The following is a 17014-nucleotide window of genomic DNA, read 5'->3' on the forward strand; positions in this document are numbered from 1 at the left end:
ATGATAACTATCTGAATTTAGGTAGAAAAAATTTACTTCTAAGCTTGTATTTTTTACTTTTACATTTAATCATAGTTCTTTTCCTCTGAATTTTTTCTAAATTAGTACTTGCTAGGCCAGGCGCAGTGGCTCAGGCTGGATGCAGTGGCTCACACCATAAATCCCAGCGCTTTGGGAGGCTGAGGCGGGTGGATCACGAGGTTAGGAGTTCAAGACTAGCCTGGCTAACATGATGAAACTCCGTCTCTACTAACAATACAAAAAAAAATTAGCTGGGCATGGTGGCACATGCCTGTGATCCCAGCTACTTGGGAGGCTGAGGCAGGAGAATTGCTTGAACCCTGGAGGTGGAGGTTGCACTGAGCTGAGATGGTGCCACTGCACTCCAGCCTGGGCAACAGAGTGAGACTTTGTCTCGGGAAAAAAATAAAAAGATTAGTACTTGCCTTTGCTGATTCTGGAGATCATCTACCTAACAAAGTAGGCTTTTTTGCTGTCATTAATTTTTAGAAGCTGTAGGTGTGGTTACCAGTACCTTCTTACCACCAGCACTAGTTCTAACCTGTAATAAATACTCTTTCTACTCAAACTGTGCACTGACATCTAAGGAGTTTTATAGTTGAACACTCTTTACTGTAAGTGCTGTGGACAAATAAGGATATTGACTCACAGATTAAAAATTTTAAGCACGTGATAAAAGATGACTCAATTTAAAAATAAGATTACTCCCATGGAAAATGTGTTGAAATTACATATTCTAGTTCAAGAGCTAACTTGTAGGCATATTCTAGTATAAATTATGAACATGTCATAGTTAATATATTCTAAAACTTTAAAAAACTATCATGATCTTAGAAACATACATATAAATTAGACACGGTTCCTTAGTCATTTTATCACATATAATAAGAAAGTTTGAATTCAAAAGCAAGGCTGAGAACTAAGATTTTCAAGACATTCCTTATTAATGTGTTAAGTCCATAAGGTACAGGGCTATTTGACTTTTTATTTAAAAAAGAAGTTTTCTTTTGAGAGAGATTGAAAATCATCTTTATAATTAAAACCAATTTGAAAAATTAAAAAAAAACTGTTCCTCCTTAAAAAGGAAAAATACCTCTGCAAAAACAATTTTTTTTTTTATTAGCCGAGCATGGTGGTACTCACCCATCTACTTGGGAGGTAGATGGGAAAATCACTTGAGCCCAGAAGTCGAGGCTACAGTGAGCCATGATCACACCACTGCACTCCAGACTAGGTGATAGAGCAAGACCCTTTCTCAGGAAAAAAGAAAAAAAAAGAAAAGAAAAAGTAATGAGCTTTCTTCCAAGAATGAATACTTTTACAAAGTTTTGACTATTATCTAAGAGGTAGTGATCAAGCATTGGCCATTGATTAAGGTAGCGATGCCTTTGAGAGCAAGGAACCATCAGTCTTATTAGTACATTAATAATGTAAAAGTAGTTCCTAATGTAGACATTTCCTTTTTTTATTTTTTTTGTTTTTGTTTTTGTTGTTTATATATTTTGAAATAGGGTCTCACTCTGTCACTCAGGCTGGAGTGCAGTGGTACAATCTCTACTCACTGCGGCTTTGACCTCCCAGGTTCAAGTGATCCTGTCTCAGCCTCCCAAGAAGCTGGGACTACAGGTATGCACCACCATTCCCTGCTAATTTTTCCATTTTTTGTAGAGACGGGGCTTCACCATGTTATCCAGACTGGCCTCAAACTCCTGGGCTCAAGCAGTCTGCATGTCTCGGCCTCCCAGAGTGCTGGGTGGGATTGCAGGCATGTGCCACACCACCTGGCCTTGGCATTTCTTAATATGCATTTAAAATTAGGTGGTCAGGCGCAGTGGCTCACACCTATAATGCCAGAGCTTTGGGAGGCCAAGGTGGGCAGATTCCCTGAGGTTAGGAGTTCAAGACCAGCCTGGTCAACATGGCGAAACCCTGTCTCCACCAAAAATACAAAAATTAGCCAGATGTGGTTGTGTATGCCTGTAGTCCCAGCTATCCAGGAGGCTGAGGCAGGAGAATTGCTTGAACCCAGGAGACAAAGGTTGCTGTGAGCCGAGATCACGCCACTGCACTCCAGCCTGAGTGACAGAGAGAGACTCTTCCTCAAAAAAAAAAAAAAAAAAAAAAAAAGGTATATTGATTTTGATTATGGAGTCTGCTGTATGTATTATATTTTGCTGATTTAGACCAGATATCTTAGACCAGAGTCCTTTTTTAGCAGTTTATTCATAATCATACCCAAGGATTGGCTAAGAATTATGTTCTAATTAGGCAAATAAAAACAGGTTTATAAATATGAAAATTCATAATACTATTTTTATGGTGCTCACCTATCAATTTTTTTTTTTTTTTTTTTTTTTTTTTTTTGAGACGGCATCAATCTCTGTCACCCAGGCTGGTGTGCAGTGGCACGATCTCGGCTCACTGCAACCTCCGCCTCCCAGGTTCATGAGATTCTCCTGCCTTAGCTTCCTGAGTATCTGGGATTACAGGTGTGCGCCACCATGCCTGGTTAATTTTTATATTTTTAGTAGAGACGGGGTTTCACCATGTTGGTCAGGCTGGTCTCGAACTCCTGACCTTGTGATCCGCCCACTTCAGCTTCCCAAAGTGCTGGGATTACGGGCATGAGCCATCGCACCCGGCCACCTACCAAATTTTATATCTATGACTGAAATATTTTAAAATATTGACTTGCTGTTCTTAAATTTCAAATCATGAATTTAAGTTTTATAAAAATATGAAGTATGTGGTAGCAGTATGAGAAAGATAGTTGTTCAGTTATGAAAGGTACTTGTTCAGAGTTATAAACGCTGCGCAGTTTCCAGTTTTTCTACAAAATGGTATATATTCTGAGCCTTTCTTCCCTAAGGAAACACTTTGATCAAAACTTTCTTTCTTGACCATATTTTTAACAAAGCAGTATGGTTCTAGGACCAGAATAGGTGAAGAGAAGTTAATAATAGATCATCTAGATAGACACAAACCCAGGTGTACATGGAAATCTATCAAATGAGAAAGACAGTCTTTCAAATTGGTGGAGGAAAGACAGATTATTTAATAAGTGATGCTAGGATAACTGTTAGACTGCTAGAAGATGGAGTAGAGAATGAAGTTATATCTCTGCCTCAAATCTTAGATCAAAATAAATTCTTAAAAGATAAAGATTTAAGTATAAAAAATTAAACTAAATAGTAGGAAGTCCCTGTGAATTTTTTTATAATCTTAAGATAGATAAAATTTCTTAAGCATGATATCAAAACCAGAAACCATAATGGAATAGTTTTTGAGATTTTCCTACATAAAAATATATAAAATTATAATATGGGGGGGAAACATAAAAAAGACAAACTACAAACTGTCAGAAATATTCCCATTATATGTTACAGGCAAAGGGTTCAGATTCAACAATCCAGTAACCCTCACAAACCAATTATTGTCAATGCTACCAAAGAATACAATTGGTCAAGAAATATATGAAAGAGATTCTCAACCTCAGATAAATCAAAAAATAGTAATAATAATAATTTTCATTTGCCAGATTGGCAAAAAAAAAGTTTTTAATTAACAGTGCTCTGTGTTGGGAACTGTTTCAGTTATCTAGTTATCTATTGCTGCATAATAAGCCACCCCAAAACAGCAGCTTGAAACAATCATGGTCATTTATTTTGCCCACAGATCTGGGGGTGACTTGACTTGGCAAAGCAGTTCTTGCTCAGGGTCTCCTGCAGCTGTGGTCTGACAGCAGCTGGGCTAGAGTTACCATCTCAAAGAGAGCTCACACATCTGCTGTCTGAGCTGAAAAGAGTCAAGCAGCTGCTGGCTAGAATGGTTGGAGCCTCTCAGCCATCTCCCTCTGTGTTCTCTCCATGTGGTCTCTAAGGGTGGTTGGATTTCTTACCTGGCAGCTGAAGCCTCCCAGGCCAGTGTGCCAAGAGAAACTTGCAGAAGTCCTAGAAGCAGCATCACTTCCGTCATGTGTTTTGTGGCGATTTGTTGAGGCAAGTACGAAGGCCTCTGAAATGTTAAGGGAAGGGAAGAGGAACGTCAGAGAATCTGTAGACATGTTTTAAAACCACTACAGCAAGCCTGTTGAGAAGCACTCATAGGCACTTTTTATGGGTTTAAAATGGAATAATCCTTTTGGATGACAATCTGGTAGTCATCATCATAATTTATTCCCTTTAGCTCAGCAAGAAGCTTTTAAGAATATGTCACAAGGAAATAATCAGACAAGTGTTCAAATATGCATGTACAACAATGCTCATCTCGTTGTTTATAATAACAAATATTGGAATGAACGAAATGCCTAGGAGAAATGATTAAGCAAAAGGTGGTTTATTAGCTGTGAACCATAACAATGTCAATCTATACTTAATGATATGAAAACATATCCAGATTGTAGGGAAAAAACAATAATAAGTAGATGATGAAATGGATTAATATACCTAATTTGTTTAATGTATATACATAAGAGAAAGTTTGGAAGGGTATTACTAAAATGGTAACAGTGTTTAGCCCTGAGTAGTGAGCTTTTTCGTTTGTTGTTGTTTTTTAAATTAACCTATTAATCTTAAAATCAGAAGTAAATCAGCCATACTCTTCATTTAAAAAAAATAAGTTATTCATTTTCAGGTTTTAAGTTAAACAGAAAATTTTTTTTTTTTTTTCTTTAATATATTAATGGAGATGGGATCTCAGTATGTTGCCCAAGCTGGTCTCGAACTCCTCAGTTCAAGTGATCTTCCCACCTCTGCTTCCCAGAGTGCTAGGATTACAGGCATGAGTCACCAAGCCCAGCCAGAAAATGTATATTTTAATGAAAATATTTGACTTGATTCTAGTGTCTCCGCTCTCTTTGATGCAAGCATTGGTTAATAAATTGCTAAATTAAACTTTTTTTTTTTTTTTTTTTTTGAGGTGGTGTCTCACTCTGTCACCCAGGCTGGAGTGCAGTGGCACGATCTCAGCTCACTGCAGCCTCCACCTCCCAGGTTCAAGTGATTCTCTGCCCCAGCCTCCCGAGTAGCTGGGATTACAGGCACGTGCCATCGCACCCAGCTAATTTTTGTATTTTTAAGTAGAGATGGGGTTTTGCCATATTGGCCAGGCTAGTCTCAAACTACTGGCCTCAAGTCATCCACCCGCCTCAGCCTCCCAAAGTGCTGGGATTACAGGTGTGAGCCACCGCACCCAGCCTAAACTTGTTAATTTCATTTCCCAATAAATTCTAATTTTGGCTCCTTGCTCTGTACTCACTCTCTGTGGACTCTGTCATTTCTGACCTGCTGTACTAAGTAACCTCCCCAGTTAGGCTTCCTGCCCTCAGCCTTATCCATTTCTGATTCATTTTCCAAAGTGCAAGAAGAATATTTTACACAACCCAAGTCTAATCATGTTACTCTTCTGCTTAAAACATTTCAGTACTCTCCCCAAGCCTCCAGAGGCTTCATTGCTCTCTGATGAAGTCCAAACTAGATAGCATGGTATATTAACTCCCCAGCCTTGTTCTCCCACTCCATCAAGTGCTAGTCATACAGAATCATGACTCTTTTGAGGATTTAGCTTAGCCACCACCTCCTACAAGGCCTTCTCTCATAACCCACCCTTTCCAACCCACCCCATGCTGATTACATTCTCTTACTGTATGCCCCTCCAGCACCTTGTCATTAGCTTATAGCATTTATTACAGTATCATAATGCCCATTACATTGTTTCCCCTATTGGACCCTAAATTTTTGGAGGGCAGAAAAAGACAGCTATTGGCTGGGCGCGGTGGCTCAAGCCTGTAATCCTAGCACTTTGGGAGGCCGAGATGGGCGGATCACGAGGTCAGGAGATCGAGACCATCCTGGCTAACACTGTGAAACCCCGTAGCTACTAAAAAAATACAAAAAACTAGCCGGGCGAGGTGGCGGGCGCCCGTAGTCCCAGCTACTCCGGAGGCTGAGGCAGGAAAATGGTGTAAACCTGGGAGGCGGAGCTTGCAGTGAGCTGAGATCCGGCCACTGCACTCCAGCCCGGGCGACAGAGCGAGACTCGGTCTCAAAAAAAAAAAGAAAAAGACAGTTATGTCTTTTTCATCTTTGTATCCTCATAATTCAGCACACTGCCTTATTCATAATATAATTTTAAAAATACTTGGAGTAATGAATCAGTCCATCACTTTTCCTGAAGCTGTAATTAGAAAGCTAATAAGATTTTTTTTAGCTGGAATTAGGAAAAAAGAAAAGAATAAGATGCATAATTAGCCTTTGAACGAAATTCCAATTCCTAACCATACAAAATGAGAGGCAATTAAAATAGCAAGGACTGTGTTTGTTGAACTGTGCTCTTATGCTACATTTGTGGCCTTAGAGAAATTGTTTATCACAGTTACTTCCTTTCTGACTTTTTCCTTGATTCCTCATTCTGTTTTACCATATTGGGATCAGGAATACTATATAAGCAACATCAATAGAAAAAAAAAAACTCTAGAAATGACAACCTAAACTTTAAACCTGGTTTGTTTTTCTTAATTATAAAATGAACATTTTTTAAAAATAAGAATTTGGCAAGTAAAAAAGGAAAAAATGAAAAAATGTAGAAATGCCTAAAAGCTCACTTCCATGAAATATAATCATCTCATTTATGTTTTTCCTTTGTTTGTTTCTATATGTACATTTTTTTTTTCCACACTTAATATTACTTCAGGAGCTTTTTCCCGGGACCACTGACCCATCCCCTTTCTGGTCACACTGGCCTCCTTGCAGTTTCTTCTAAGCAATCCCCAAGCCCTAGCTACTCTCCTCAGTGCCTCTGTGCATGCTGTCTCTTCTACCCAGAACACACACACTTCCTTGGACTAGCGCAAGAAAACAAAGGATCTTGGCGTAAATAATGACTGATTCCACTCCCAAATCTCCTCTGACTTCTAGCCTAGAAGTCTTAACAGCATAAAATTATACTTGACTAATATACAATTCAAGTTGCTTATTATGAGAGTAACAAGCTTATTCATGACTCTTTGTAGTTTTCTTAGTGATTCTCAAATTATTCATGTCTTAGAAGAGCAGACCAATAAACATGTATTCAATTTTTTAAAATATGTATTTTTTTGAAACAGGCTATAATGCAGTGGCATGATCACAGCTCACTGCAGCCTTGACTCCCCAGGCTCAGGTGATCCTCCCACCTCAGCCTTTGGAGTAGCTAGGACTACAGGTGCACAACACCATGCCCAGCTAATTTTTGTATTTTTTCACCATGTTGCCCAGGCTGATCTCGAACTCCTAAGCTTAAGCGATCCGCCTGACTTCCCAAAGTGCTGGCATTACAGGCATGGGCCGCCCCCAAGCCCAGCCCAGTTTATTTTTTATCACATGCATGGAATCTATCCCATGCCTTCTCCTGAGCCTGGAAATCCTTCTCCTTTTTTTTTTTTTTTTTTTCTTTCTTTTTTTTTGGAGACGGAGTCTTGCTCTGTCACCCAAGCTGGAGTGCAGTGACACAATCTCCGTTCACTGCAACCTCCACCTCCTGGGTTCAAGTGATTCTTCTGCCTCAGCCTCCTAAGTAGCTGGGATTATAGGCTCCTCCTGCCACCACACCCAGCTAATTTCTGTATTTTTAGTAGACTCGGGTGTTTCACCATGTTGGCCAGGCTGGTCTCGAATTCCTGACCTCAGGTGATCTGCCCACATTGGCCTCCCAAAGTGCTGGAATTACAGGTGTGAGCCACTGCACCTAGCTGGAAGTCCTTCCACTTTCTCCTCACCTGAAGATTTAAGTATTTATGCTCTTTATCTTTGTTAAAGGAGAATTTATAACTTCATGGGGATTTCTTTTCTTTTCTTTTCTTTTCTTTCTTTTTGAGATGGAGACTCGCTCTGTCACCCAGACTGGAGTGCAGTGGCGCGATCTCAGCTCACTGCGAATTCCACCTCCTGGATTCACGCCATTATCCTGCCTCAGCCTCCCAAGCAGCTGGGACTACAGCTGCCTGCTACCACGCCTGACTAATTTTTTTGTATTTTTAGTAGAGGCGGGGTTTCACCATGTTAGCCAGGATGGTCTCAATCTCCTGACCTCATGATCCACCCGCCTTGGCCTCCCAACATGCTGGGATTGCAGGCGTGAGCCACCGCACCCGGCCACTTCATGGGGATTTCTAATCTCACTCCTTTGTTTATAACCTACTTAGTACTCTGGTTGCCTGAGACTTGGGCCCCTGTCTTGCTGTCTCCAGCATCCTCAGGCAGTGGTTCTCAAAGTATGGACCACAGACCATGAGCACAAACATTACTGGGAACTTGTCAGAAATGCAGATTCTCAGCCCCACCTCAAATCTCCTGAATCAGAAGTTCTGGGGATGTCAGAACTTGTATTAACAGGTTCTCTAGGTACTCTAGCGTGCTCAAGTTTGAGAACCTCAGCTTCAGGGTTGAAAGAGCTTTGGCCTTGAGGCCAAGCCTCAAGATGCTCTCATACTTCCTGACAATAACCATCCTGACTGTGTGGATGTTTGCATATTGGCCCGTAGTAAGTCTTTATAGCTACACATAACAGCCTTCTAGCATACTCGCATGATCTCTCACTGCTGTGCCTGATTCTATTTTGTTTGACTAATATCTGTCACATAGTCTGTGGTACTTCTAATTACTGCAGCCTACCTGGCTGAGTTTTATCTCAACAACTGCAACAGCAGCTAACATCCTCATCCTCATCACCTGCCCCCGGTGACCTTATTTTGCCCAAAGTTCTAGCCCCCTGGGGTCTTCCTCAACACCTTAAGTAAACCCTCCCATTCCCAGTCTTGACAAAAGATATGACACGTAGAAGGGAAAAGCCTTAATTTCTAATTCAAGGCAAAAGTGCAAATGACAGACTAAAACACAAATGCTTGGGTTGAATGCATGAAGAGGAGAAAAGGTGGGAAGAGACTTTTTGCTCTACATCTATTTATAGTCTCGAACTTTTTAACAAGATGATGTGTTACCTACTCAAAAATAAATTATTTTATAATTATTTTTAAAAATGCATAGTAAAAATAAGAATGATCAGGGAAAATTTCCTGGAGGAAATAAATTATGAGTTTCACCTGGAATGGTTCAAGAAGCAAAGCTTAATGATAAAGGGCATGGAGCACATTCCAGATGCAAAAAGAGTAACTGGGGGAAATGCAAACCATACAAAGAACTGTACACAGATGGGGCAAAGAGCCAGCACTGACTGGTGTCCTTTTACCAAAACATGCTGTTTTTGACAACTTGTTTAGGTTATGGAATTCCACTGAAAGATGGAGATGAGAAAACAGATGAGGAAGCGGAGGGGCCATATTCAGATGATGAGATGTTAACACACAAAGGACTTCGAAGATCACAAAGCATGAAATCTGTGAAAACCACCAAAGGCCGCAAAGAGGTCAGTTAAGTGTAGAGCTGTTTTCTTAATGATTAAACAATTTTCCTGCTGCATTATCATTTAGGGTATTAATGATCCATAAATGAAGGATTGGAATGGTAGAACAGCAGTTTGATGATTTTTTTTTTTTTTTAACTTTTTTGGGGATAGAGCTTTTTTGCTCTGTCAACCAAATTGGAGTGCCGTGTGGCGTAATCACAGTTCACTGCAGCCTCAAATTCCTGGGCTGAAGCAGTCCTCCCACCTCAGTCTCCCAAGTAGCAGGAACTACAGGCACACGCCACCGCACCTGGCTAATTTTTTCATTGTTTGTAGACAGGGTTTCACCATGTTGCCCAGTCTGGTCTCCAACACCTGGCCTCAAGCAATCCTCTCACTTCTGCCTCTCGAAGTGCTGGGATTCCAGGCGTGAGCCATCTCACCCTGCCAGCAGTTTATTTTATTTTATTTTATTTTTTTTTTTTGAGACAGAGTCTAGCTCTGTTGCCCAGGCTGGAGTGCAGTGTCCTGATCTCAGCTCACTGCAAGCTCCGCCTCCTGGGTTTACACCATTCTTCTGCCTCAGCCTCCCGAGTAGCTGGGACTACAGGCTCCCGCCACCTCAACCTGGCTACTTTTTTTGTATTTTTTAGTAGAGATGGGGGTTCACCGTGGTAGCCAGGATTGTTTCGATCTCCTGACCTCATGATCCACCTGTCTCGGCCTCCCAAAGGGCTGGGATTACAGGCTTGAGCCACTGCACCCAGCCTATATTTAAAATTCTTTATTCAGATTGATGTTTCAGGATATCAGGAAATTTTGAAAATGGTAAGCTCTTGATCTTCTGCTATAAGTAGAAAATGACATTCTCATTTAGCAAATCACATAGTTCAAATACCCAGTCCCAGAACTATGCATAAACAAAGAAAGCAATGAACAAAATTAACCACACAGTTTTGCTTTCAACTAATGCTACATGAAGATTAAATAGTAAACAGTTAACCATAATAACATACTGTCTTTGTACCGAGAAAGCAGTGGAGAACTGTGAATGGCCTCTGATCATTATAATCAGTGTTCATTGACATTGTACTAAGCAAAACATAAATAATAGGATTAATGTTTTTATGTTACATTAGTGTTTTTATGTTATTAGTAATAATAATCTGTAACATATATCTAAATAGTACCAACTACATTTTTATGAGCTGATAAGTAGTGCTGTCTTATACTCATTTATTAGGATAATTTATTCTTTATATCAAAAAGGTAAAAAGATTACTATGATTATGAACTATTAAATCTGATGTAATTTTTAAAGTAATCATCTATTTTTTTTTTTTAAATCTAATTCTTAATAATAAAACATTTCTCTCTTCAGGTACGGTACGGGTCACTGAAATATAAAGTGAAGAAGCGACCACAAGTGTATTTTTAGTCATCTACACTTCAAATATCCTAAGACAGATTATGCTAAATACATCGACTTCATCTTCTAACATGATATATTCAGGATTTACACATTAAAATGATTATTTAAATTGTGGCAGTGATGGGATTTACTTTCATGAATTTAAATCGTTTTTATTTCTTTAACAATTGCTTCCAAATATTGACTACTAAAGGCAGTTCTGCAAGATGTACTAATATGTATATTAGAAATTTATAGAAAATCATGTTGTCCATTTTCAAATTCATCAACAGCATAGAGTGCCTGAGATACAAGATGAAACACAAATCCACAGTATACTTGAAAGGAGTCTTTTTATGGTTCAGGATAAATCAGCCTTTGTGATGTACTGTGTTTACTTCCTTTTGTGTTATATCTGGTAATTAAATAGGCCCCAGATCCAGCAGTGACATAATAAGGACATAATGTAAGATAATAAAGTATGTTTTATATATTCTTTAAATTTTTACTTGTATAATACTTTCTAGTTTTTCCATCATCAGCTGAAAGTTTTTGAAACAAATATTTGAAAACCAGGTATCCACACGTAGCACTTTTATTCCTGACTAGTTTTGCACACTTGAAAATTGTTTACTTATTTTACAACTGTTTTACTGATGCTATCTTTATTGTTGTTTGCCGTATTCTGACATGTCAAATCTATGCCTTGAATTATATCATCTGTTTTCCTGTGGGTTTCATTTGTTAAATTCATTGGATTTTAATAATATAAAAGTATACCTAATTGTTCAGTTTTAACTATTTTTAATTATCTTTTTAACAAATAAGTTGCTTTAATTAACCTATATTTAGCTATACAGAGTAGTTGAATTTAACATGTTTTTGTCAACACCAATTATGTTTTCAGCTTTTAAAAATGGTAGCTTTTGTGAAATAGAATCAGTGACCAGTATAGCACTTATATCCCTTCTAACTCATGCAGTTTTTCTCAGCCAATCCATTCACAAGCTTGGCATTGATATGTGCTGCTAGTTTATAAATTGGCTTTGACGAAAATCATTTGAATCTCTTCTGGCTGAGATAATTTGCCAATGCAAAATACAGTTGTCATTAATCCTACACATTAAAAATTATTAGAAACGTATTACTTTTTAACTTTAAATCTCAAAGAGATTTTGAGTTATCGAACTCTTAAGGCTTTTTTAGCTTGAACTGATAACTATGCATTATAAACCCTAAGTCAATACATTTTTGGTGGCAGTGATCAATAATCAAATTTGTACTTATTATGCTTGTTCAGGTAATTTATTTGACTGTTCTCTTTGTCCAAAAGATAAAATGATGAGAGAGATTTGAGAGATCTTTGATCTGTCTCCCTTTTTAGAAATGAAGCAGCTGGTAATGTATATTCAGGACCTCTTAAGAGTATTGGCCAAGAATATAATGTTTACACGGGTACCTTGGTATAATGCATACATTGTCTCATGATAATAGTCATAAAATATTTTATGGATAATTTCACATTCTTCATATATAGCAATAAGTAAAATTAACTGTTTTTTTTCCCCCAAAGTTTAATTCTGAATAATTCTATCTACTTTACCCTAACTAATTTTTAGCCTCTTCGTTTCTGGAAGGACTCTAATTTGTATTCCAAATTCCTATGAATTCTAATTGTAAATTCTTTGAAGAGAGTTTTATTTATATGACCTGGTACTAGACTTCTTAATATAACTGTTACACTTTCCTTGTGTTTCCTACTCAGAGGCAGTATCATCTGAAGTTGCCTAATAAGGTCATGTGAGTCAAGAACTTTATCTGTGGGAGCTGATTTGCACCTTTTTTTTGTTTTTTGTTTGTTTGTTTGTTTTTGTTTTTGTTTTTGTTTTTGTATTGAGACGGAATCTTGCTCTGTCGCCAGGCTGGAGTGCAGTGGCGCGATCTTGGCTCACTGCAACCTCCGCCTCCCGGGTTCCAGCGATTCTCCTGCCTCAGCCGCCCCAGTAGCTGGGACTATAGGCATGTGCTACCACGCCCAGCTAATTTTTGTCTTTTTCGTAGAGAGGGGGTTTAACCATGTTGCCCAGGATGGTCTCCATCTCTTGACCTTGTGATCTGTCCACCTCAGCCTCCCAAAGTGCTGGGATTACAGGCGTGAGTCACCACACCCAGCCATTTTATCTCTTTAAAGTCTAGTCTCAGTATTAAACCTATTCTTTAGTAAATTCGTATTACTGTTCTAAACTGAAGAAATTATTTATTCCTCTGTACTTCTAGACTCAAAATGCTTCATCAAAGATAGTCTCAAAGAGGAAGTACAAGTCCTGTTTAACTGTACTCTTTCACATTCACAGTGCTTCTTCTGATATCCTTCCTCACATCATTATACAGTTAATATCATTTTACTCTTTTTTCTCTTTTACATTTCTTAAATTTTGGTTCTTTTCCTTTCACATGTAAGGGAAAGTTCCTTTTCTTCAAACTTTGTCTAATTAGCGTATACATTTTTGTTTATTTTAAGACAGATCTTTTTTTGTTTCTCCTTTTAAGTCTATTGGTTTTAAAAGAGGTAAACGTATCCATAGACCACAGTGCCTTGCTTTTTCCTCTGCCAGCACATGGAGCACGGCATTAGATGCACAAATCTATGTAGGGAACTATTTTGGTAGCTGTTTGAGTTTATCCAGAAATTGCAGCTGGTATTTTATTTTGCTGTACATTTACTCAACTTGTCCATTAGTATTTAACTATTTCCAGAGTTTGTTTAGAAGTAAGAATTGACCCATTCTTTAGTTTACCATATTTTTCCTGGTATAAAAAGGAGCCAGAAATAAGCCTTATTGCTAAATAATTAATTATGTAAGCCCACCTAGGTCCTGCATAAGATCCCCCTCACATCACAATATATATATATATATATATGTGTGTGTGTGTATTTGGCTAAAAAATTATACTGCCAATATTACTGATTATAAATACTTGACTACACTGATTGATGGGACAAAATGATTAAAGTATTTTCAGGGATCATATTCCATATGTCACCACCAAAGATTTCTACAGTGTTATAAAGTATATAAATATTCCAAATTTCTGTGGTTAAATATTTTTTCTTTTTTTTCATTTTTTAGAATAACCTAGTCTGTGCTTTCCAAAAATGCTTGAACTTTTATGTTGTTAAGAAATATATAATGATATCTTACATTAAGCATGAGTCTAATTTGTATTTTTAATTGGAATGGACTAAATTTTCATTTGATTATCAGGAAAATTAAGGAGTTATATATTTAAAAGCAATTTTCTGTGTTTTCTTTGTAAGTTGACTCATTTGTGAAGCAATTAGGTAAATTTTGAGAAGATCATTGTTATTGTGGTTTGTAGTATATATTTCTTAGTAAATATCACTTAAGATTAAATTTTTCAGAAAGAAAATTATAGCTTTTTTCCCAAACTATTTTTAAGATTTAATCTTTTTGTAGTATGCTACAGATTTAATGTGTATTAACTGTTTTTTAAGCTATTGACCATGACTTAACATTTTGTCTTCTAACACCTTTTAAATCTATGTACTTTAATAGTTAAGAGAAAATAAGTTTTCCAATTTTTAATAATCTCTTTGTAAAGGCTATCGTGTGTTTTTTGATAACTTTAATATAAAATAAACTCATTTTATTTGTGGCAATTCACGTTTCTTTTTTTATGTCAGAGTACATATGAATTGGTATTACTTATTACTATGTGTTGATTAAATATATGCACACACTTAGGATTAGAAATCACAGAGCAAATTATGAAAATCATAAACATTCTGGTATGGTCATCCATAGGATTATGAAAAAGAAATACTGGATTGTTAAATTTGGATGTTAGAAAGGGAAGATAGGAAAAACAATGAGTACAGAAATCCTCACCATCAATTTGGATTGGTTAGCTGTCTCAGGCATAAAATGTGACACAAAATTCAGATTTATGTATCCTGGAAATGTTCTGAGGTTCCATCTGTTTTAAAGTTAGACGTCTGTCTGCCTCACATTTAAGCTTTAGAGAGAAATCCTATGTTTTAAGAAGTTTCTTTGTGTTACTTCATTATGACACATAATGTGTGTTAAGGTCTTTCTAGATAGCATTTTAAATGGAATTATTTTCATTTTTATTATGAGGTATATACTTGTAATGTTCTAAAGAGGTTACAAATATAAATAAAAATTCAAAAGAACACAATATATGAATAGCATTTTTTTTTCAGTGTTTTAGTCTCCCTTTAAATCGTTCACTGTTCTTAAAAAAGAGATTCACAAAACAAACATCATGTCAGAGGCTGATGAATTGTTCCCTGGGAAAACATATTACCCCTTTACCTACCCATCAGTATTTTAGTCTTAAAACACTCTCCTTATGGTCTGTGTTTGGTAATGATTTTTAAACTGCTTTTTATAAGACAATGCTTTGAATTGAAATTTTAAAGCACAGGATTGATAATTGTGAGTGTAAATTATTAAAGGACCATGCTCAACAAAAGCAGGAAAGTCACCATGTGTACTCTGTTTACCTTACAATCCCAGATTAAGAGAGAAAAAGGCAAGCATGTTATTTTGCCATTATGTGCAAATCAAATCAGCATCTATTTTTTTAAATTCAAAAATATCCATTGATTACCTATTTCTTATGAGAGCACTGTTAGGTTTCTGCACAATGCTTATATCTAAGTAAAGTAGCATAGAATTAATTTAAGGGAAATAATTCTTGCTGTTAATAAAATGAATTCACCATTACCAACCAAATCAATGTTTGGATTATTTGAGTATTTTTAATTATTGGTTCCCTTCTCCTACCTCTTTTTTTTTTTTTTTTTTTTGAGACAGAGTCTGGCTCTGTCTTCCAGGCTGGAGTGCAGTGGTGCGACCTTGGCTCACTGCAAGCTCCGCCTCCCGGGTTCACGCCATTCTCCTGCCTCAGCCTCCCGAGTAGCTGGGACTACAGGTGCCCACCACCAGGCCCGCTTAATTTTTTGTATTTTTAATAGAGACAGGGTTTCATCGTGTTTGCCAGGATGGTCTCGATCTCCTGACCTCGTGATCCGCCCGCCTCGGCCTCCCAAAGTGCTGGGATTACAGGCGGGAGCCACCACGCCCGGCCCCCTTCTCCTACCTCTTACATCCAATACATTGGTAAGTTGTTTTGGCTGTCTCATCTCCAAAATACATCCTGAATCTGACCATCCCACTCTTGACACCTTACTACATTTTCAGTAGCCTTGCAAATTTTTCAAGGTGTCTTTTAACCTTGAGTCCCTTAGGACTGCCACAGTTTCTTATATTTTCAACTGGTGCCTTGGGGAATACTCATAAGAAGAAAGTTGTGAAGGGAGAGAACAGGATCAGATGCTTTGGCACGTCAGTCTTGTGTTTTTCTCTTCCAATCACTGTTTATTGCTGAGATTTGGAAAAGATGTGTGAGGAGAGTTAATGAAGCCAGGTTAGAATATCTGGCTGAATTCTAACGTGTTTTGACAGGATGTTATCTCAAACTACTAGGAAACATGGGATATATGTGGGCATTTCCCCCATTGCAATGCTAAGCACTCTCAATTTGAGGGCTACAAATAGATATGGTAGTGCCAAGAGTCAATAGTAAGTATCTGAATTAGGGTTCTCCAAAGAAAAAGAACAAATAAGATAGGTAGAGAAAGATTTATTTCAACGAATTGACTGGTGATTGTGGAGACTGGCAAGTTCAAAATCTACAGGGTGGGCCAATACACCAGAGACCCAAGGAAGAGCTGATGTTTCAAGTACAAAGGCAATTCTGCTGGTAGAATTCTCCCTTCACCTGTTGGATGAGGCGCATCCACATTATGGAGAGTAATCTGTTTTACTCAAAGTGTACTGCTAATTGCATGTAGAAAATACCTTCACAGCAACGTAGACTACTGTTTGATCAAATGCCTGGGCACCATGGCCTAGCCAAATTTGACACATAAAATTAACTATCACAGTATCCTTAAAACTAAATTCCAAAAGCTGGGCGTGGTTGCTCATGGCTGTAATCCTAGCACTTTGGGAGGCCAAGGTGGGTGGGTCGCTTGAGGCCAGGAGTTCAATACCAGCCTGGGCAACATGGCAAAACCCCATCTCTGTGAAAAAATACAAAAATTAGCTGGGTGTCATGGCGCATGCCCATATTCCCAGCTAATTGGGGGGCTGA

General features: G+C 37.8%; 1 protein-coding gene across 2 annotated transcripts in view; it reads left to right on the forward strand.

Moving 5' to 3' along the window:
- REEP3 (receptor accessory protein 3) overlaps nucleotides 1-15023 on the forward strand; it is a 105678-nt gene extending 90655 nt beyond the window's left edge. The window contains exons 7-9 of one of the 2 annotated variants that reach the window (XM_023205129.2): nucleotides 9275-9420; nucleotides 10781-10852; nucleotides 11009-15023. In XM_023205129.2, the coding sequence (XP_023060897.1) occupies nucleotides 9275-9420; nucleotides 10781-10837 (203 nt within the window). In that variant the 3' untranslated portion in view covers nucleotides 10838-10852; nucleotides 11009-15023. Of the gene's footprint in view, nucleotides 1-9274; nucleotides 9421-10780 lie in introns of both variants that reach the window. The other variant, XM_023205128.2, reaches the window with a different exon arrangement.
- The last annotated feature ends 1991 nt before the right edge of the window (nucleotides 15024-17014 follow it).

This window comes from Piliocolobus tephrosceles, chromosome 9, assembly GCF_002776525.5.
Source record: "Piliocolobus tephrosceles isolate RC106 chromosome 9, ASM277652v3, whole genome shotgun sequence".
Taxonomy (NCBI): domain Eukaryota; kingdom Metazoa; phylum Chordata; class Mammalia; order Primates; family Cercopithecidae; genus Piliocolobus; species Piliocolobus tephrosceles.